The sequence below is a fragment of the Typopeltis vanoorti genome, chromosome 12 (assembly GCF_054136105.1).
Source record: "Typopeltis vanoorti isolate ZY-2024b chromosome 12, IOZ_Tvanoo_1.0, whole genome shotgun sequence".
Taxonomy (NCBI): Eukaryota; Metazoa; Arthropoda; class Arachnida; order Uropygi; family Thelyphonidae; genus Typopeltis; species Typopeltis vanoorti.
This window is the reverse complement of record NC_143560.1, coordinates 128,683,707-128,707,706: the sequence shown is the minus strand read 5'-3', so window position 1 is coordinate 128,707,706 and position 24,000 is coordinate 128,683,707. Positions and strand designations below refer to the sequence as shown.

The following is a 24,000-nucleotide window of genomic DNA, read 5'->3' as shown; positions in this document are numbered from 1 at the left end:
GTCAGCTATGCTTTTATCTTTCGGTTGCGCGATCGTTTGTTAATACCGCACCAATCATATGCACGTTTTAATAACCTGCCTTTGCTGTCTGTTTCGCGTTAGGCTTAATTACCGTAAAGGGAGAAAAGTCACAAAAGAGAAAAATGTTCCTGGTCCGGAGATTCCCTTATTCAGGTGATATTCACTAATTTCATGTTATCAGTCTGTGGTGTGCCAGTATCGGTAAGTGGTGATATTATTTGATCTATTCTACGTTAAAAAATTTAACCCTGAGATGGATAAGTGGCTGTTAAGAAATAAAAAAAAAAATCTCGCGAACAATCAGAAGACGCAAAAACAGACTCGAAAAAATGACAGTATTTCATATTTTCCAGAACAGCCCGCATCGTCTTCAGAACCAAACGGTAAGCGGCAAAAAATGTAATATATGCATTTGATTTTTGTAATATTCGCTGTGTATGTTTTGTATTGAATATAAATACAATAAATATTATAATATAAATATTATAATAATATCTCTCTATATTACGATTTTTTTTCGAGGGGGCCGTGAAATATTTTAATTTTTGCAAAGGGGACCCTAACATCCAGAAGTTTGGGAAGCACTGCTTTAGAAGATTGGCTTGATTCTTCATTTCTGGAGAGCTGACAATAGTAGTTCTGAGTTGAAAAAACAAAAACAAAATTGCACTATCAACTATTGAACAAATCAGATGGCTTTTATACTAAAAGCTTAGTAGAAATTGCAATTATTATGATAAACAAGTTTACTTCTGGTGATGACGAATCAACATATGAAATTCACAAAGCATACAAAGAATAGCAACTGACTTGTAGAAGTAAGGATGTTATGGTTCCTTTGTATAAGGCTTTGATCAAGCCACATATGGATTACTATGCACAGATCTGGTCACCTGGTTTTCAAAGAGTTCAGAGGCGATTGACTAAGGTGGTTTCTGGTCTCTGGAATGTAGGGTATGAAGACAGATTGACAAAATGCAATTTGCAGAAATTGGTGCGTAGGAGGAGGAGAGGTACATGGAGACATATAAGCTGTTAAGAGGTTATTATCAGATTAATGTCGGGGAGGTTTTGCATAGAATAGGTGAAGACAGCAGGAGAACAAGAGGTCATCCCTGGAATCTCTATAAGGAGGGTGTGAGCAAGAGAGTGAGGAGCAGGTTTTTTGCATGGAGAGTGGCGAGTGATTGGAATGCACTGCCGAGTGTGGCGAGCGCAGAGACAGTGAATATATTTAAGGCGCGGTATGATAAACTGTGTGTATAACAGTGGATCTCCCACGATGAGTCTTTGACTCCATGGAGGTTTTTCTAATAATAATATGTGAAACCATCAATAGGCTGAACTGCAAAACTCCATCTGACATCTGCTGGTTAGCTCAAGACAAAGAGAGAGACTTGGAAGACCATAATTTGCAATCTTTAAATTTTAATATAAATCTCTTTTCCCTTTTCACATTGTATCATATTGTGAATAAACTATGAATGAATGACTGTACTTCTTAGATAACAAGACTGTAGGCCAACCTTTTTAAAAATGCCTGGCCAATATTTTATGAATATATTGAGCTTTCATTATTATTAAGGTAAACGCATCAAGTCTAGTAACAATAGTACAACATGGCATTTGTGAAACATTTACAACCCTCAGCTTGAGTTATCCTTGCATAGCACTATCTAAAAGATATGTACATATATCATATTCACATACAAAGATATGATTTCTGAAGAGCTCGCAATCTTCTATTCACAAATTCAAAGAATCCGCACATGAACAGCACCGTTTCAAATTTGCAGAACAGTTTTAAACCTTTGATATGTGTTGCCACAGATATTGGGGGATTTTACCTGGTCTTTGAGGGGAAACCAAGTGCTCTATAAGGCAAGGTGGTCGTGTGAGAATCTGAGTATTACTGAAGTCAAGAGAAAAACAAGAGAGCATTTTTGTAATAAAAAAGAAAAGCTCATTTTGCTGCAATGTATAACCTAGGTCGCCCTTGTCCATATGCATGTAAAAGGAGATCAGTGTCTATGGTACTGGTTGTAAATAATCATGAAGTGTGAGTACTGGAAAGTTTTTCAAATGAGTATGAGAAATGGAGTGTACTTTCAATTACAAGACTGGCTATGGTGCTTTAGGTGTAAGAGAAAGAGAGGGTAGATTAAAGCACAGAGTTCTGGAGAACTCTTGCATTGGGAAAAACCTGCTAACAGGACATGCAGTGAACAGTCAGTCAGACAGGCAAGTTACTACCTAGTTATAAAGAGGGCATACTGCTGGATGTAGGTTCTTGACTATGACTCTATGCTAGACCAAATTCCATGCATAAATCAATGACTAAGGGCAGTCATTCTATGTCACCCACCTCTAGACATATGCATCATTGAATAGTGAAGATGTACTACCTGAATATATTTGAAAAATATCTTCAGGTGGTACATGAATAATTTCATTGTTTGGTGCATGTGTGAGACAACAACCCTATTTATTAACACTTGAAAGTACTGTGTCCAGAGTAGGGTATCACAGTATCTGACCATTAGCTGGTCCACTGTACTAATATTCTACAGGCTTACAAATTTTTGTGGGTTGGATTAAAAAAACTAGTTGTGTGCTACAGGGGTCAGTTTTGGGACCATTATTATTTAATTTGTATATTAATGATATTGGGATAAGTTTAATTGTTGATATACAACTGTTTGCAAATGATGCAAAACAGGGGAGAGTGATGATGAGGAATCTAGCAGATGTTATGGCCTTACAGGACTTGAATAGATTGTATGATTCAATGTTCAAAAGTGTAACATTGTGAAATTTAGTAGGCAACAATCAGATGAAAAGTATACGTTTTGTGGGGAATTTTGGGTGAAGTTGAGAAGATAAGACACCTTAGAGTGGTGGTGAACAAGGATCTGAAGTTCAGAGGTCACACTGCTTGAGTTGTGAAGACATCACATTAGATTACAGTAATGATGCAGAGGACCTTAACTTGCAGAAATAGAAGAGGTTCTATTCATTGTATATAAGGCCTCATATGAATTATTGTGCACATATTTGGTCCCTTGGTTTTCATGGTGATTACAATATACTGGAAAGGGTTCAGAGAACACTGACTAAGGTACCTGGTCTTTAGGATATGAGGACAAATTGAGGTAATGCAGTTTGCAAAGCATTGTAAATAGGAGGAATAGAGGGAATATGACTGGGACATTTAAGTTGGTAAAGGGTTGTTACTGGGTTAATGTGAAGAAATTTTTCAAGGAATGGGAGGAGGTAGAACAAAGGGGCATACTTGGAAGCTGTATAAGGAGGGTGTGAGCAGGGGCATAAAGAGCAGGTTCTTTGCATGGAGAGTGGTTGGTGAGTAGAATGCATTACCTGACACAGTGGCGAATGCAGACACGCTGAATGAGTTTAATGCGCAGTTTGTTGGGCTTCGTAATAGTGATTGCCTCCTGTGATGAGTCTTTTGACTCCATGGAGGTCTATTATTATTATTATTATTATTATTAATAATACTCTTCAGGTGGTGAAGAAGTTAATTATTAATGACTTCTTCTCCTATCTTGGAGGACAGAAGTAAGGTAAGAACAATAGTTGAATTTATCTTTTAATAATATAGGTTTTTACCTTTGAAATGGAGTTATTAATGACAAAACATTTAAATTACTTAAAACGTTTTATAGGATTGAAGCAAGGGAAATGATTCAGCACTTGGCTAGGAGCAGAACAAGAGGTTATCCCTGGAAGTTGGGTAAGAATGTGGTTAGCAAAGGTGTGAGGACTAGATTTTTTTACTTGGAGAGTGGTGAATAAATGGAATGGGTTGCTTGAGTCAGTTTTAAGTGCTTTATCTGTTAACAGTTTCAAGGAGAGGTATGATAGATATTATGTTGATAGTTGGTCTCCCAAGATATGAGTCTTAGTCTCCATGGAGGTGCCCATGCAATAATAATATAATAACCACTTTGTGATCTCTTCTTCCCAAAGTGAACTGCCTTACACTTGGCCATATTAAACAGATGGCGATTTACTTCTACCCATACTGCTAATCTATTTAAGTCATTCTGCAGTATCTCTACATTACCTTAATTTACTACTGCCAGTTGGTGCAATCGATGCGAGCCAAGAAAGAAAATAGAGAGCATTCATGGAATACCATTAGGACCAAAAGATTATAGAATATATGATGTACTATTTATGGCAGTATAATAAGAGATGATTTGGCAGATTTGCATTAGATCACTGTTTATAGTAAATATTACTGTCCCTATCAGCTTAGTAAATGGAGAAGGAAGTCATTTTGAGTAGTGGATATTAAGAGAAGATGGCATTGCCTATGAAGCAAACCTTATTGTTTAAGTAGCTGGTTTATAGAAAATCAAACTTTAGGAATATAAAGTCAGGTGGATGTTACATAACAAAGTAAGGAAAAACATGATCCACAGAATAAATTAAAGATGCCATGAAATTATATTCTTCGTTTAATCCTTTATCCAAATGTAAGCAAAGTTTGCATGTGAAGTAACTTCACGACTGGGCAACTTGTGTATAGAGGCTAATGACTTCACATCACTTGCCTCAGTATCTCATAATGCAAAGCACATATCCTTATAGACATGTATAATGCTATGCATTATGGGAAGGGTCACTACCCAGACCGCTTTCGACCTTTACTGAGGTCTCACGACTTCTGCATGATTTCAACCTGCAAGGTAAGTGATGTGAAGTCATTAGCCTCTATATATGAGTTGTCCATTTGTGAAGTTACTTCATGGGCAAACTTTGCTTACACTTGGATAAAGGATTAAACCAAGAATATAATTTCTTGGCATCTTTAATTTATAGTATAACCAAGTGGAAAATATTTCAACATGATCCACAAAACATCAAAAAGGGAGGATTTAGCTTTGCCATTCCGTGCATAGAATATTGGACTGCATGAATGCAAAAATACCACACTACAATGCTTGATATAGCTGCAGTTTGAAGTTTAGTTAAAACAGGAGTTGGATTTGAAGATCTGTACAGTGTACATAATTTTTGTTTATGCCATGGACATCCTTTCCTTTTGGTAGATTTATATATATATATATATATATATATATATATATATATTTTTTTTTTTTTTAAAACATTTTTTGCAGTTTTTTATGTAAATTTTTTATAATTACCACAGCAATACTATATGGAGCAAGTTAAAGATTAGTAGTATGCAATAAAAGATGGACTGTTAAACATGTCACCTTTATAGTCTGAACAGTGCCCTCTCTGGCAGCATTATGCAACAGTAGGATTACATTCTACATGTTCAGGAAACCTTCTGATGTGTTACCATCAGGTTCAGTGCCATGCATTTACCCCAGTTCTGATTTTGAAGGTGCCAAATAGTTTCCTGATTATGACAAAATTGTGTGGAGACTTTATCCACTCAAGGACACACAGCAATAAAATGAAGTTCTGGGTCTTCATATAATTTTAGCATATCTATGCGATATCACACATAATGAATGTAAAAAGGAGAGGATTGTAGAGAAGCCCAGTTTAATTTGGCAGTGAGTCATCTACCACCTACATATTTATAACCACAAACGGAAATAAATACAAAATAATTCTTTTATCACTTAAATTGCATAAAAATAAATTTTGAAGGAAGTAAATTTTAAAAATTTTATATTATTACTAATATAGTGAAAATATACAGCTGAGCAGGAAGGAGGAATTTAGTAAATAACTGTGAACCAATTAGCAGCTTTATTTAACTGGGAATAGCTATTAAAGAACCTGTAATCTGAGTTTTGTTGGACTTTTATCACTTCTGAGTTCAGAATTTAAAAGGCCTAAAATTAGCTGTTGGTATTACATTCAAATACAGTACTATGAGCAGATTACTAATTGTGAGATCAGTGATCAATACAGTAAACAAACAGCTGCCTAATTTACAACATGTACTTTTTATCCTACTACTTATTATGAGATTAGGGTTATTATTAATAGCTAGCCACACATATTTACAGTCCAAGAATTTGAGAGCTGATTCTGTTTCTGTGATAAAGTGCCAAAAGATTCCAGAAAGCGAGACAAAATAAAATACAAGAATGTTGTAATATTTTAGTGAAAGATAAAAAGGCACAATATTAACCAAATAATACACAAAAATCTCAAAAATCTCCACTAAAAAATTGTTGTAATGCTTAATAAACAAGCTACACTTGAAAGAAGCTATCTTGCTAGAGATAGGATTATAGTTGATTATATAATTCTAGGATTATAGTGTTTATTGCAGTTTCACTGACATAATGCTTGTTTTGAAACTTGTTAAGACTTAAAATTGGTTAAGCAAATATCGTCTCTACTCGTCAACCTGAATGTTTGAATCCCATGTGACACAGATGTTTGTGAAGTCTTTGGGTGGCAGATAAATTTCACTGCCTTGTGTGAACCGACGACACTGTTCAGATGTCAGATGAAATATTAACTGAAGGCTTGAAAAATGCTTGAAAAAAAGTTCCACCTTTGGTCTTTTTAAGTAAGGATGATAAATAATAAAAAATTCATATTTCACAACTAAGCAATAAACTTTCATTTCCCCTATCCCACCTAGAAACTGACATTTCTGAGAGCAATAGTATTTCATGCCAAAGCCTTATCATACTTCTGTTAATACATTATTTAAGAGTGTTATGTATTATGAAAACAAACAAACAAAAAAAACTACAGGTGTGACTTACAATTTTATTACATACTAGCACATAAATAAATCTTCTGAATATTGTGCCTGGTGGCACAGTCTTTTATATCATTTGAAACAAACTGACCAAAATCCCTTTCAAGTTTCATATAATTAACAGAATAACAAACTTGTTGAAAATCAATGCTGTTCAGGCAGAGAAATATTATCTTAAGATAACAGATAACAAATCTGAAAAAAAAAAAAAATACAGCAAACTGTGGTGATCTAAGGTATCAGATTTCAGTGATTAACTGAAGTACAGTAGTAATGCAGATTAACGAAAATGTTTCAGCTCTGTTGGTTGCAGCACCATTTAGATCCAGCTATTTTTGCCTTGGAATTTACAAATCTGAAGGAAAGAAAAGCAGCACAATAAATTTGCACACTCAAAAATTTAGTGAAATACATCTGATTAACAAAATTAATTTATCTAAATTTATTCATTTGGTTATCAAGTTAAATATTTAGAGTACCATGATTTATTTAATATAATAATTACAATGCTCTGCAAACATAATGTTTTGGATTCAAAAGATTTCAGACTTTGATATATAATCTGGTCAGCTACCTGTATGTTATAACTTGCATTTAGCATAGTTTGTTTTCCAAAAAGTTCAATTATCTTTTCAAGCCTCTTTGAATTCATCCACCATCTCTCAGTAATGATCTGATTTACCAAAACAGTTGTTTTTTTCAAATCAGACAACTAAGTGCATAGCTATTTACGGATGAATAACAAATAGATTTAAGGCTGATTTGGCTGAATGGTTAGCGTATCCACTCTCCAGCCAAAATGCTGCAGTTCAAATCCTGCCATGGGCATGGATGTTTGTTTGTCTGTGAAAAATACTAGTGGTGGTGGTAGATGGCATTGGTGTAGTTGCATTTTATTGTAGTTAGTGGATTGTGGTGGAGACGGAGAGCTGTAGAGTAGGTGACCTCCCTCGATGAGTTCTTGGACTCCCTGGAGGTGTCACGTAATAATAATAATAGTGAAAATATATTGTTTTTAAATTAAATTATACTTGACAACAAATTACATTCTTGTTTAATTCTTTATCCAAGTGTAAGCAAAGTTTCCACGTGAAGTATCTTCACAACTAGGCCACCTGGACATAGAGGCTGATGACTTTACATCAATTGCCTTAGTATTCCACAATGCAAAGCACACTTCCTTATGGACATGCATATTGCTATGCATTATGGGAAGGGCCATTACTGGTTTCATATTTTTACTACTTGATATGGAAAATATATAACTTATGCATTAATTCTACCTTGTTACTGTTCTGGGTGTTCGCTCCCACTGATCAGACCTTGATAAAGGTTGAAATTGATCTGGGTAGTGACTCTTTTCCATAATGCATAGGAATATACATGTCCATAAGGAAGTGGATTTGCATTATGGGACACTAAGGATAACAAATCTGAAATTGATGTGAAGTCATCAGTCTCTATATACAAGTAGCCTAGTCATGAAGCATGTAAACTTCACATGCAAACTTTATTTGCTTACATTCGGATAACGGATTCAAGAAGAATATAATTTCTCGTCAAGTATAATTTACTTTGTAACCAAGTGAAAAAACTTTCTATAATTCTGTTTTTAATTCTGTAAGTCCAGTGAGAATTCTTCATTATCATACAAAGCCTTTCATTGTTTCTTTCATGATAAACTACAGATGAGTGAAAATAAGTTGCTGGAGGTGATTTCGAGTGCATGGTCAGTGAATGAATTTAAGGAGAGACATTACAAGCAATGTGGGCGGTTAGTGTGGGCCTCCCACAATGACTTGTAGGACTCAATAGAGATGCCCAATTAATATTAATTAATTTGCTATTTGTCTTCTTATGACTCATGCACTGTTAATAAGCATTTCATTATCTACTTTAGAACATACAAATCATTGTTATAATTTCTCAGAAGGGTGAAGATGACGATATAAATTTCTAGTTTATAAGCCCTAATTTTTTCTAAACTGTTTTATTAGTATTTGTTAGACCTAATTAACCAGCAAGATATCTAATATATTAAATCCTAAACCCTAGGACAGTCCACACTCCTGACTCTGCAGTCTCTTTCTCCATCTTTCAGTCCTAACTTCAGCTTGATCTTTGTCTGGACCCATTTCTTAGTGATTGATTAAGCTTTCATCTTCACTTTACTGAGTTTTTCTGTTTGTATGATCATACCTCTTTAAGATTAACTTTTCCTCTTACATTTTGTGTAGGATCAGGCTCACCTCCTATAACAGTTTGTGAGCTGGGAAAAATGAAGTATACATATCTTGTATAATACCAAGTAAACAGTACTTATTTAATATTTAATTAACAGTACTAATAAGTAGTTGTAATCATTTGTCTCATGCAGTTATTACATACCAAGGATAAGAAAAGAGCATGAAGACTACTGATTGTTACAAAAAAAAAAAAAAATGTTTAGAAAAAATAAGGTAATAAGATTAGTACAAAGACATGCTTTATCTACTGAATATAAACAAACCTTATTTATCATAAAACCTAATGTCATCTAATAAATTTTAATTTACCATAATCTATTACACTTTTGCAACAGTGGCTTAATATAAATCAAATGCAAATCATGGAGAATAACAAAGAAGCCTTCATCACTGCAAATATTTGCTGGCCTGGTTGGCCAAGTGGTTAATATCTGATTTTCAATCAGCAGGGCTGCAGGTTCGAATCCTAATACAGGTAATGGATGTTTGTGATTTTCTTTCTTTCTTTCTTTAGGAGATGGATTTTTGCCCAGTGTAAGACCACCACTCTGCTTATTGGAGACCTGAAATGGGTTGAAAAAGTTCCATGTTTGGTATCTAGAGCAGGGTTTCTGGACTATGTAAAAATGCAAAAACATTCATAAATATTTTTAAAAATCCTTAGCCCACCCACAGTGGCTTGTACATAAGCACTGCGACACCCCAAAGGAAAAAAATGAAAATAAATTATTATTATTGCGTAACACCTTCAGGAAGTCCAAAGACTCATCGAGAGAGGGCATCTACTCAAAAACTCTCCGTCTCCACCAACCTTCATCATCTACACCAACGCCATCTACTGGCAATCACCACTACCACCACTAGTATTTCACAGACAATCACAAACACCCATGCCCAGGCGGGATTCGAACCCGCACCCTTTTGGCTGGAGAGTGGATACGCTAACTACTTGGCCAACCAAGGCCAGAAATTAAATTTTGTTTGTGTTTATAAATAATAACAATGCTTACAACATTATATAAATGCAATACAACATGTTAAAGGTTACAATTTATGTTTCGACATTGATTGAATAGTTAATAATTGGAATTGTTTGATTAACGCTTTAGATTACGAAACAAATGCACTGCAATCTAAATGAAGTCGCAGTGTTCCAAATGCAGTATTGGAATTATCACATTCAGTCAGTTGCAGCTAGACTCGCCGATATTCATTTGCACTTGCCACTGCATGTAGCAAGTGAATCTGACACTGCTCAATGAGTAGTGTCACTACAGATAAGTTGTATGAGGGTGAAATATCTTTGGTAAATCTTTTTTATTCTGTTAAAATAACATGTAATTATCTATTTATTATAGATACAAGGCTGAATTATGATGAGTGTCACTGTTGAAAATATGTAAAGAATTATATTTTCTCAATTATCGTTACATGAAACAAATACACTGTGATTTAACACAGTGTAGGAATTATTACATTTGGCCCAGTTGCGGCCAGACTTGCTGATATTCGTTTGCACTTGTCACTGTGCGTAACAAGTGAATCCAACACTGCTCGTTGAGCAGTCACTACAGATAAATTGCATGCTTGCGCGCAATAATATTAAAAATTTTATTAATATTAAATTTAATATATAATATTAAAATTATTTTCAAATAATATTTTTAATATTATATATTAATTTCAAATATATATATATATATATATATATATATATATAAAATTTACTTATTAATAAATTGGTTACTGATTAGGAAAAATTGAATTTTTTTTTTATTTTATTTTGTATATGCAGCACCCTACTTAAAATTTTCACCGGCTACCACTGCTCTATAGGTTTACACAAAAAAACTTTTCATGGGTGGGAGCCACACAGTAAAAAAAAAGCTATTTATATTTATGCTCACTGATTGCAGCAGGCATGTTACACATCAGTTTAAGTGCAATATGTCTGCTGAAGTAATTTTTTTTTTGCTAGTTTGGAAAGTATGGTATACTGAAATGATAAAAAACAAAATTTAATTAATGGTGAAGCATCTTCAAAAGTATACTACTTGTGTATTTCAGCAGTGATTTCACGAGTTGCTCTTTGTGTCCTGCACAAAGCACAACTTCAACATCAATAGCAAGATGATGTGAGGTAAACTACAGTAATCTGATCAAGTACAGTGATTTCTCTATTATCTGACCTTCAGATGACCAAACCATTAAGTAATTGACACCTTTGAATGGATCAGTGTGTCAACTAACTTTTAGTACAGTACCTTGTAATTGTAACTCAGTTATCCAAATATTTAATTATTTAACCATCAAATTACTTTCCTGGTGTGATTGGATAATTGGGGGAGGGGAGGTATTTAATCATGAAGATGCTTCATGTAGAAACTTTTGTTTGCTTATGCTTGAGTAAAAAAAGTTATGGATGAAAATAATATAATTTCTTATCAAGTTTAATAGACTTCCCAGTCAGCAAAAAAATTTACTACATCAACCTCTTAGCCAGAGGTTGATGTAACAGTATGGTAATAAACTATTTTGTTACTTGTATTTGACTATTTATTTAAAGCCTTTAAAACTGCACCAATAATTCACAAAAAAATATACTGGGATTCACAAGACAAATAAAGCAACACTCAGATTTCTTCATCTACTTATACCTCATATACATTTAGTGACCAAGATTCACAATCCTCCACAAAGTCTATTGTTGAAACTATTGACTCACCTAATTGTTCAAATGTTTATATTAAATTATGAAAAGGCTTCACAGGCTTAAATATTCATAAAAAACAAAAAACAAACAAAAAAAAACTAAACATTTTGTATCTATGGTAAAAGACATCTGTTTCAGAGAAGGTGAAATCATGGCAATCTCTGTCTATTTTTATGACCATTCTTACAGAGGAAGTGACAAACCTATTAGAAGATGCAAACAAAATTACAAACAAAACTCATATCTTGCAACGGGTGACTCTCTCTTTCTCTGGTACGTGTACATATTATGGAAACATTTGAAAAAAAAGCCATTAATACTTATCTTCTTTGTCCAAGACTTTGTAAAAAGGAACACTGATGATATTTTCTTGATATGAAGTTATGGTCAAGACACCCTCCTGAAGTTTTTAAATCATCTGAAGAACCAACAACAGAAAAGTCTATCTGCAGATGAATTGAAAACTAATGGTTTCATCTCCTTTCTGGATGTCAGACTATTCAGTCTTTAAAAAATCTTAAGATTATTACATACAGGAAACAAACCAATGCAAACAGATGTTTTACATTACTAGTTAATTAGCCAAGGGAATTATATCAACATTAGGAAAGTGAGTCTGCTCTCTGATTAATGATGAAGAATTAACAAAGGAACTCCGATTCCTTATTACCACATTTCAGAAGAACGGGTATGATAAAAGAACTATTACATGACTTCTATATCATCCTGATGCATTTGAAAAACTGATAATAGCCAAAGGGAATACCCCCCCCCCCGTACACATCAGCTCTTTCACTATCAACCCAGCAAAAATTCTCAGGAATTTAAGCATTAAATTACATTCAAACCTCTCACCAAACTATACTTCTTACTTCAGTTCTTAGCAACACTTTCTCCAGTGCACTCACTCCAAAGCCATTCAAATGCAATTCATCACATCTATATAATTCCATTCCCTCAAATACATGCCGCACATCCACAAACTGTACTCCCCCTCTCATCACACAGCTCCAGTAGCATACCATTCACGATTCTGGCTCACCATCTCAACTCATCCTTGTTATACCTCAACAACAATGACAGCCTTTTGCACTATACTTTTATCTTTCACTCTTCTCAATAACCTCCTAATATTCACCCTTACATTATTATCCTTACGTCCACTTAAATAATTTAAGTGGGCATAAGGAACCTAATAAGTAAACTAATTTAATTAGGTTGCTAATATATCATTATTTATCTTTACATATTTTGTTTTATTCTGTTTCATCTTGTCATTTTTTATTGTTTATTATTACTATTTTCCCTCTAGCTATTCTGAAATAATTTCCTATGCCTATTTTATTATTATTATTGTATGAGCACCTCCATGGAATCCTACGATTCATCGTGAGAGACCCAAACCACAAACACAATATCTATTGTGCTTCTCTTATTACCATTAACAGATAAAGCACTTACAACTGACTCTGGCAATCCATTCCATTCATTCATTCACCACTCTCCAAGCAAAAAAACTAGTCCTCCCGCCCTTACTAACAATATCTTTACTCAACTTCCAGGAATGACCTCTTGTCCTCCCCTGCTGTAGCCAAGCTGAAATATTTTGTTTATATTAATCCTATAAAACCCTTTAAGTAACATAATGTTTCTATCATATTCCCCCTAGTTTGGCCTATAAACCAACTTTTGCAACCCTCAATCTATCCTCATCAGGAGCATTCCACAGCCCACTCACAAACTTGGTCACTTGCCCCTGGATCCTCTCCATCACTTTCTCATCCCTAAGAAATCCAGGTGACCAGACCTGAGCACAGCAATCCAAATGTAGTCATATTGAGGCTTTATAAAGAGGAATCATAACTCTCTTAGCTCCTTGTTAGTGTGTTCTTCAAAAACCAAGTAATCCTGATCTACCTGGCTCATTTAGCAATATGCCCTCTAAACTTGAACTCTTTATCAACAACCTTAAATTCCCTGGCTTCATCAATTTCCTGGAGTATAGTTTCCCCAATGTGATATACAGCTTGCAATCTCTGTATCCCACAATACAAAACTTGACACCTTTCCACATTAACATCCATTATGTCAGTCTTATTGTTAGCCTATTTAATTCACCCTGCAAGCTCTCTCTACATCATTTTGATTAACTATTACACTACTCAACTTTGCTGATGCAAGTCAGGTAGTTTGTTTATGTACAAAGTAAACAGCAGTGGTCCAAGCACAGTGCCCTGTAACACACACTACTGATCACCTGCTTCTCCTGGATTCTGCTCATCTATATACTACTTTTGGTATCTGTCCATTAGCACTTTTCATCCATATCACCAGTTTCATATCCATCACCAGTTTCATATCCATCCCCATTCGTTGCAGTTTGTGGAAAAGAATTTGATGTGGTATCCTGCCAAACACCTTTGCAAAATCCAACTGTATCTTCATGTAACCATTCCCTTTATCCAACTCAACTGTCATTATTATATAAAGTCAGTAGATTACCAAGGCATGAATGACTACTACCCACATGAATGACTAAGGCACGAATACCACATTGATGGAACTGTACTCCAGGAAATTGACAAAGCCAGAGATTTGAGAGTGTTAGTGGATAAGGAGTTAAAGTTTAGAGAGTACATGGCAAAAGCAGCTCATCAGATTACTTGGTTACTGAATACTTTGACAAGCAGATTATTATTCCTCATGACTGCACACATATCTGGTCAGCAGGGTTTCTTGGAGATGAGGAGAGGATCCAGAAGTGAGAAACCAAGATGGTAGCAGGTCTATGGAATTGAAGATTTGTGGGTTGACAGGCAGAAAAGGGGGGTTATATGTTTGAGACATACAAATTAATGAAGGATTTTACAAGATTAATACAGAGGAAATTTTTCAGAATAGGTCTGGAGGTGGAAGAACTAGGGACCATCCTTGAAAACTGAGTAAGAGTATGGCTAGCCGGGTGTTAGAACTGGGTTTTTAGGTTGGAGAGCGGTGAATGAGTGGAATAGGTTGCCACAGTCTGTTGTGGATGACATGACTATGAATGAGTTCCAAGTAAAGTATGATAAACACTGTGCAAATGTTGGACAGTGCTTGCCATGATGTTTTGGGCATCCCTCGATGAGTCTAAAGACTACATGGAGTAGCTCGTAATAATAATAATAGGTCCACATACTTTACATCATTCCTACACAACCTGCATATTGATTCATTAACTATCATCATTGCCATCCTTCTCAGTTTGCCTCTACCATAGCGTAGCAGCAGACTTACAAATTTCACCCTCTCACTCTTTATTTTTGCTTCTTCCAATAACTCTTGCACATCCTCCCTCACACAATACTTCTCACCTCTCAGGTCATTGGTTCCAGCCAAAACCAATTTCTTCCCTTTCTGCATTCTGAGAGCACCAGGCTAACAAAATTTTGGTGGCACTTTTGCAAAGTATTCCTGTTATCATAGAATCACCGTAAATATTAATTTCTTACACTCACTCTCTCTCTCTCTCTCTCTTGTTATTCTTACAAACTTCTTTTTGGCTTCAGAACTGTTGCTTTTTTTTGTTGTCCTCATTTCCACAATGTCTTGGTGGAAATGAGAACAACAAAAAAAAAATCTTGCTGTTCCTGTAGCTTTTCACTCTCATGCTTTGTCCTGTGAAGGACTGCAAGCAAGCAAGCACACTATTCCTTTAGACATATTCAGGTCTTACATGTTCTCCCGAACTGAACTTTTACCATCGAACTTTCAGTATTATCACCAACATTTACATTTTCCAATATTCTATCAATAATACTCTTTACTATCTCATAATTTGTTTTCTCTGCACTATTTAAAGCATTTATTACATATTAGCTTACCAGATTTGCTCTCCTACAGAAATCTTTCAATTTTTGCAACAAATACATCTCACAAAATCATGCAAATTTAACTTGCCCAACAAAGATATCTTGGCTGCCATTGTTCTGCTATGCATAGGTGCCATACTGACAATTATTATTATTATTATTCATGACACCTCCAAGGAGTCCGTAGACTCATCGCGGGAGGACACTCACTGTACAACTCTCCATCTCCACTACTACACAGAACCTCTACTAACAATCACCTACATCAACTGTCCACAACCACCACAGCTAGTATTTTTTGTCTGTTAATTGCGTGTGTTCTGAAGGGCCGATTTGTCTGTATGTGGGATGAAAAACCTGAGTTTCCTGGAGAAAAAACCCTACTACCTCCGTATGAGACAATATATATGTTAAGGTAATATACACATTTTACTTAAGTCTAAATAACTCAGTCTATTATGTGGACATATAAAACAAATAAATACAATAAATCAACTCATTATTACTAGCAAAATATGAAAAAAATTATTTATCTTTCCACACTGTTATGAATCAACAAGATTCACCAAATATCCCCAAACCCAGAATTTAACTGATGACTGAAACATCTTTAAATATTCTTACATGAATTAAAGTATAATCTATTTCACTTTTTAGACTAATTCATCTCCATTTTCAGTTTGGTCTTTTCTTATAAAATGTGTTCATAGCATTCAAACTGGATCCCATTCATAAAGTTTAATATCATATTTACTCTTTCATTTCATTCTCCTATTTCATTTTTTCCTATATACTTTTCAAGTTCAATTTTATTTTTTGGAAGTTGTGCATTAAAGTCTCCCAACATTATTGTGTAGGCTGTAGGGTCCTGCTATGGTGTATTGGACAATGTGTCATAGAATTCTTAATTTTCATAACTGCTGGTTCTTGAATATATTTGTATTTTTTTAATGTTTTTTTTTTATTTTCTGATCTTTATACCATGATAAAAACTATCCTGTCTCATATTCCTTCATATTTAGTAACTTTGCTATGTTTTTGTTTATAAGGAAGCCTACTCCTCTTAGTTTGACATCATCTGGTCCTACATATAATGTTCTTGCAACGTATGTAGCAATCATGAAAGTAGTTTCTTGCACTTCTTTCTATTATTATGCTTCGAAAGAACATACCCTGTCTGGTCTAATAACTCTTTTCTACTGAAAATACCCTAAACATACCCTGTCTGGTCTAATAACTCTTTTCTACTGAAAAGAGTTATTAGACCAGACAGGGTATGTTCTTTCGAAGCATAATAATAGAAAGAAGTGCAAGAAACTACTTTCATGGGATTGTACTCCAGGGATTGTAGGGCCCAGTGGATTATACTCCAGGGATTGTAGGGCCCAGTGGTGCACTCAAGATTTAATCTTGGAGAGGGGGACAGTTGAGTAGATGATTTGAGAATACACACTACATATTGCATACAACCTATGATTGAGGACCTGCAGTGATCGCCAATACATGATACCCGTGACCTCCTCTGGGCCAGCTTGGGCAAACAAAGTGTCAGGTGGAAATATGTTTAATGGCTCTGCAACAATCTTTCTATGACCATTATTTTGCAGGAATTACAAGTGATGGTGAAATCATCTACATAGAGGCATTGCTTATAGCAGGCCAAAGTTCCTTTGGTATTGCATTTACCATGACTGCAAATAGCATGGCACTTAAAATTGATCCACTGTTGGTGAAACACTACCCTCTTTGGGTGTAGGATTGAGAGAGAGGGAGTGGTTCCCACTCTCTCTCTTCCAATCCGATGTGAAAGGTTCAGTTAGATGTTTGATGAAAAAGGGGAGATTTCCTCTAAGACCACAGATGTGTAGGGCTTTCATAAACCAAACCTTAAAGCAGTGTCATAAGCTTTTTTTTCCATGTGAAATAAATTGATATGAGTACTCTTTTTAAGCAACACATTTCTAAAGGATATTTTTAGCCTGAGTTGATGATCTGGTGAATGATGTTTTGGGAACTTAGAAAAGATTATTATTTATTACTCTCCAGAAACTATAAAAGATGAGAGTTAATCGTTTTTTTTCAGAACTTTACACAGACAGTTTGTCAGAGCTATTGAGTAGTAATTTGCTTTTGGATCCTTATATAGCTTTGTTGAGGCAATAATTGCTGCCTGTTAGATCGTGCATGAGAAACTTTATTCACAAGAGAGTCACCTGTACAGGATCTAACAGGATGTGCTTAACTGGATGAAAATACTTACCCTTTTAGCAGTCAAACTTAAATTTATCAAGAAAACAATATCATGTTGACATGGAAAGAATAAGATGAAAGACGAAGTATTAAGTCTGAGGTTTTATGCAATCTAAAACGATGTAACAGAAATAATGTATTTTGAATATATGTGAAAACTTAACCGTTAGAATTAAAACTGTGCATGCAAGAAGGTTAACACACTGCAAATGAAAGGTCAAAGGTTGCAGAAACACCACGGTTATGTCGCAACGACCGAGGCTGAAGAATTCATGGAAGATGTTCGGGGGCACGCGTTCCCGAAAATACAAGACTCCATAAGCTGGATAGCGTAAGTTCCGGCAAGGCAGACAACAGCAGATCCAAATCGTGGGCCATCGGCGAGAGCAAGCCGATGTTAGATGGCAAAGACAAGTGCCAGATTCATACCGTGCACGTGATTCCCACGTGGCAGCTTGTTGTAACAACGGTAAAATTCCACTAGAAGCAACAGACGAAAAGATCTCGATGCGGACCGTGCTGTGTAGATAAGTACTGTGAATTTCTTATTACATTGTTTAGATATTTGTGAATGGAAGAAATTTAGATCTTTTCTGAAGGGAAGTGAACTTTGATGACTTAAAATAGTCAGGGACACTCGTAAATCTCGTTGGACTGTTTGTCTCAGAATCCTAGTATTGTGTGATTGCAGCAGTTATTGTAATGGAACTGATATTAGAACTTATATGATCTAAGAACCTGAATAATGTTTTGTGCCAAATACGCACCAGATAATATGTGATTAATGTAGTACTTGCATAAATGATTCTTTAATGTAACAATGATTTGTATATTTGAAGTGAGAGTTGCGCGTGAAATTCTAAACATTTCTTTATCTTAGTATTGCCATTGACATTATACTTTTCTTTGTAATCTTTAGTTGTAAAATAAACATGTTTTCTAATTTATGCATACGTGTGTTCTGAGCATGTCGACTGACTTCACCACTCATAAAAATATCAAACCTATGCATGCGGAGAATACTCAAAGAAAATTAAGAGTAAAGGGCTACGACTGCAAAGCTAAGGTATCCACAGCTCCTTGATCTAATTTAATATTATTAATCACATTTAATCTCTGTGAACCTTCCCTAGGATAAGATATTTCTATCCTTCGACTTAGGCTGACGCAGCAGTTAATCAAACAAATTTGCCTGAGTTCAAAAGGAGGACGTTTCACAGGATTCAAGTTAGTAGATAACCTTTGAGGCCCTATAGAGTGAATAAAATAGATAAATTATGGAAAGTGAAGACGTAACATGCCCTTTCTTTCAGCAGAACCTGAAATTCATGTTCACAGAAAATTTTGTTAAAGTTTAGAAGATGGTGACAGATGTTTAACAATTTCAATAATGGGTAAAAGTGGAGCAAAGTAGATTTCAATTTTTGTTTCTTAAACAGAAAGTTCCAGGCTGTCTGAAGTGAAGAGAATTTGATATTTTTCTCCTTTGGTTTTCAGAGCATGGGGGGGGGGTGGAGTGTATAGAACTAGTAATGACTTCGTTATACTTCACCCAAGAGTATCTGCAGCTGATTTCAGGTTACCAATTGTACACTCATTGTGTTTCAGGATTGAAAGTGGGTGCTTGATATATATCTGCCCTTCATTTTCCAAATCTGGTTGATCTGGTTAAGATGTGTATTGGATACAGGAATCATTTTGGCTCAGATGATGAATATATTCTCTTTAACCACCACAAGACCTATAATGTAACACTATATATATACATATATATTTACAGAGTAATTGACTCAGTTTAATGACATGTTTATAATTATTAACTGATTTAAACACCGAGGAAAAAATATAAGAGATTTAATAAGGTTTCACTACTAGTTGCATCGGAAATGCCGACTTCGTCAGGTGAATACAGTAACATTTAGAAAACATGCCAGAACTAATGCTAGGACTCAATTTCAAACACAACTACTATTTGTTATAAACTCTGTTTGTCTAAAGTACAATATTTTTTAAGATGTTGTTTTCTCCATGGTACTGTATTCACCTGAAGAAGTCAGCATTTCCGATGAAACTAGTAGTGAAATCTTATTAAATCTCTCATATTTTTTTCTCAGTGTTTAAGTCAGTTAATAATTATAAACATATACATGTATATATATACATTTAACCCACACATAAGAGGTATAAGAACCATTGCATATCAGTGATGTGTGTGGAGTAAGAATTGAGAAAGAAGAAATCTGGTGACATTTTTCTTGAAAAGCTGGAGGTTTTAGTTGTTGGGAAAACCATTATGAAGAAGGTGGTTCCAGAGGACAGAGGCAGATGGAACAAATGAGGAAAAGGAAAAGCATATTTGATGTATTTGCAGTTGTACAGAAAATGGAGAGTAGGCAGTGGCAGCTCTTGCTTTAACAGCTCCAACAGAAAGTACAGAAATGATGTTTGCCAGTTCACTGGAGAAGTAACAGTGGAAGTACCTGTAGAAGAGATACTTACAGCTGAAAAAGTGCACAGTTGAAGTGATGAAGGATCATCTATGAGCTGAATTGCTTTCCTCTGATAGCATCAAGAACCAAATATGTGAACGGTAAGGATCAGCTGATTTGGGATTTGTATAAGGCTAGTCAAGCCTTTGTAGCTCACAGTTGGTATATTCAGGCCCTTTGATTGAAAAGACCTGGATTTGAATCCCATCTATGATGCAAGGAACCTTTATCAGGTCTTTTCAATGAAAATTTTCAAATGGTAAGTTAGCTGATCTCATACAGAAGTAGAAGGTTTTTCTCTCTCCTAGAAACTGTTTTTTTTTTGTCTCTCAGAGCAGACAAACCAGTCCCATGACCACACAGCAGACTGGCATGCTGGCTGAATTAATTTGGTGCAACCCCTAATTAGGGAACTCTACTTGTCCCTAGGGGATGAGTTGAAGAAGAAGATGAAATTGTTAGTCTCAAGGTGGATGTAAAGTAGAAACTTGAGTGGAAAAAGAATACTTAGTTTCTGGAGGCTGAGAAACCTGCTGATGTGATGTGTTTATGCCACTAGAGGTTTAAGATAAATGCCCGTTCAAGTAGAGAGAGATCTGATCTTGTCTTTGGAGTGAACAAGTTTAGGCGGGAAGAAGGAAGGCATATAAGCGAGAGGTAAAAGTAAACAAAGACTGAAGGGCAGGAAATTCAAGGGAGTAGCATTCAAAAGTGTACGGAGACGAGGAGAAAACTTATAGACAGCTGAGAGTAAAGTCAGCGGTGGCAGTAATAGGAATTTAGTGCCGTAATAGGATAACTAAAAGACCGGAAGATTAATAGAAGATTCAGAATAAATCCACTAAGTTTTAGAATTACTACGTATTCCTATATCGCTTTAAAGAAGGATTGTACAAAGCTCAACTTGTTATACAGTAGTAAACATGGAATAATTATTCTACCTTATAGTAAGCCCGTCAAGAATTGTGTAGCGCGATAAATAATAATTCAGTTTTCTCCTTGAAGAATTCTTTTGAATAGTGTTCCATCGGAGTAATAAGTGAATATAGTTTTGAAATGTGCTCACATTGAATCTGATGTGCTAAGGATTAATCCCAGTAAGAACAGTCCTATTTTATTTTATTTCAGTGTGAAGGTTTAAGTGATAGCTCCGTCTCGAATATCCTAACATTTACTGTGGTGTTTCACTGAATTTAGCCGAAGTTAGAAGTTTGAAAGTAATTCCCCTTGAAGTAATAACTGCCGTGATTAATAATGTTATGTGCTTGCTAAGTGTTAAATATAGAGTGTAACTGAGTGATACCAGCAAATTTATTTAGCAAGAAATTCTGTAGTATTGATCAGTGTGAACAATCTTTGATATTGAGAGAACTATGAATTTAGTATCTAAAGATTTGAAGTCTAATTTAATATGAATGTTTTGACCTGAAGAACTAAGTTATTTGTATTATCTTATTTTCGGAGTTAAATTTATGTACTTGTCATATAACCTTGTATTAAATGTTTTGTTTTATTGATTTCAATATTGTGTGTGCCTGATTCTTTTTCATTGCACCGTTCATAAAAAAGTTCGAACCTTGCGGGAGCCCTAAGTGAAAAATGTTAAATTCGGCCTGTATGAATAAGGAGACTGCTAAGTTAATTGAGAATTGATTCTACTATTTTACATAGGCTAATCTAAATATAGGGTGGCGCAGTATAAATATAAATTTCGCTATATTTTGATTAGTAATCAACCAGCAATTAATTGATTTTATTAAGATCAACCTTACAACAAGATGGCGAACCATAGAGCCAAGAAGGATGTTCCAACAGATCTGATCTGTTGGAACGTCCACAAGTAGGTAGCCTAGGCTACCTACTTGCCCTCTGTGGGTGCTAGACCTCTGAGGACATCAGGTTTACAGTGTAACATATCCCACTTATTTTTGTGTTGTGTGCTTTATTAAAATTCTCATACTGTATTCTAGAAGTCTCTGTGACAGAGATAAAAGAGCAGAACTATTAAACTTATGTTTCATTCTTTCATTGTGCTACTTTCACTTCATGAAACCCTAACCTGATAATCTGTTTATATTGTGGTATATAAGAAACATTTATTTTGTCATGATGTGGATTCTTCCAATGTTGAAAATAAAATATTTCTGGAAAATAATTAAGTATTGAGGGTGAAAATAAGTACATAATTATTGCAAACAAATTTTCCAGTTGATTGGGGTTTTTTGGGGATAAAGAAATGTTTAAGATGATCCACAGGTGAGTGACTAAAATAGTCACTCACCAAATATGGCAAAAAAAAAAAAAAGGGATAATAGAGAATATAAGTTACAGGAGTTTAATATGATTGATGTAGAAGAAATTTTTCAGTATATAATGAGAAGTGGGAAACAACAGTTCACCTCAGGAAATTGTGTAAGAGTGTGTGGTTAGCAACGGTGTGTAGACTAAATTTTTGCTAGGAGAGTGGTGAATGATTGGAATGATGCAAAGGTGGTCATGAGTACTTCATCAGTAAATGAGTCAAGTATAAAGATACTGTATTAATAATAGTTAGTATAGACCTCCTGCAATGAGTTCTTTGGACCCCCATGGAGATGCTTCTATAACAATAATAATAAAGCACATCCTGTTTTGGTTGCTAGTAGGTAGAGTTCAGGATATCATAAGGCTATCTATTGCTCCTCTGCTAAATGATCTTATAATTTACTGTTTTTATTTTAAATGCTAGAAATATAAGAACTGTTTTCCTCACTAAAAAATTAAATAGGTATTTTAAATACATATGAAAAAAATCAAACAAGAAGAATGAAGCAGTGATGATGACCATACTTCCGATGTGGCTGCAGCACTAAAACACAAAAAATTACTTTCATGATCATCTGTATAGCAAGTCAGAACTTCTTCCATTTAATCCTTCACACAGGATTAAATGGAAGAAGTACATAATTATGTGGTAATCTGCTGCACAGAGGTCACTAGTCTGAGAAACCATTTTCAGATCGCATCTGCCATGAAGCACTTATGCAACCTCAACAAGTATGGCTGCATTCATTTGACAAAGATGTGAGAGACAGTCATTATAAGTCATCCTGACTACTCTAAATTAACTTTGTGGTCATCTGGCCCTTAGAGCAGCGCTTCACAAAATGTGGGCCATGGCTCCCTTGGGGGATGTTAGTTTAGTTGAGGGGGCCATGAAATAATGAAAACAAATTTAAAATGTTTTAAGAGTAAGTCTGCCATGTCAAATGTGTATGTAAGATGCTAAAAATGTAATCTTTGCATTCGATTTTTGCAATATTCACTGCATATGTTTTGCATTGAATATAAATACAATAAATATTATAATAATATATGTCTGTATTACGATTTTTTTTTTCGATGGGGGGGGGGGCTCTACATCCATAAGTGTGGGAAGCACTGTCCTAGAGGACACTGTTGGGACAATAGATTTTTTTTTTTCTGCTGTGAGGTTAGGTGTGATATATCTCACAGCCAAGAAAGAGTTCTACATAAAACTTAAATTCCATATGAAGGTTCTTACACTTCTGCTCTAAGAAGAAGTAGTTCGCAGAAAAAAAACTACAACTAGAGCTCTGTGCACTTGTAATATTCATTCCTGTCAGTAAATTTGATATTTATTTCTTAATTTTTCACACATGAAAATGTTCCAATTCCCGAATCCATGTTTATTTATTTTTTT

General features: G+C 34.9%; 1 protein-coding gene across 4 annotated transcripts in view; it reads right to left on the bottom strand.

Annotated features, from left to right (window-relative positions):
• Window positions 1–6,736: 6,736 nt before the first annotated feature.
• The window catches only part of LOC150101220 (uncharacterized), a 530,669-nt gene continuing 513,405 nt past the window's right edge, over window positions 6,737–24,000 (bottom strand). For 3 of the 4 annotated variants that reach the window (XM_090401188.1, XM_090401189.1, XM_090401190.1), the window contains exon 19: window positions 6,737–7,103. In XM_090401188.1, coding sequence (XP_090257314.1) covers window positions 7,096–7,103 — 8 coding nt within the window. In that variant the 3' untranslated portion in view covers window positions 6,737–7,095. The remainder of the gene's footprint in view (window positions 7,104–24,000) is intronic. The other variant, XR_016549128.1, reaches the window with a different exon arrangement.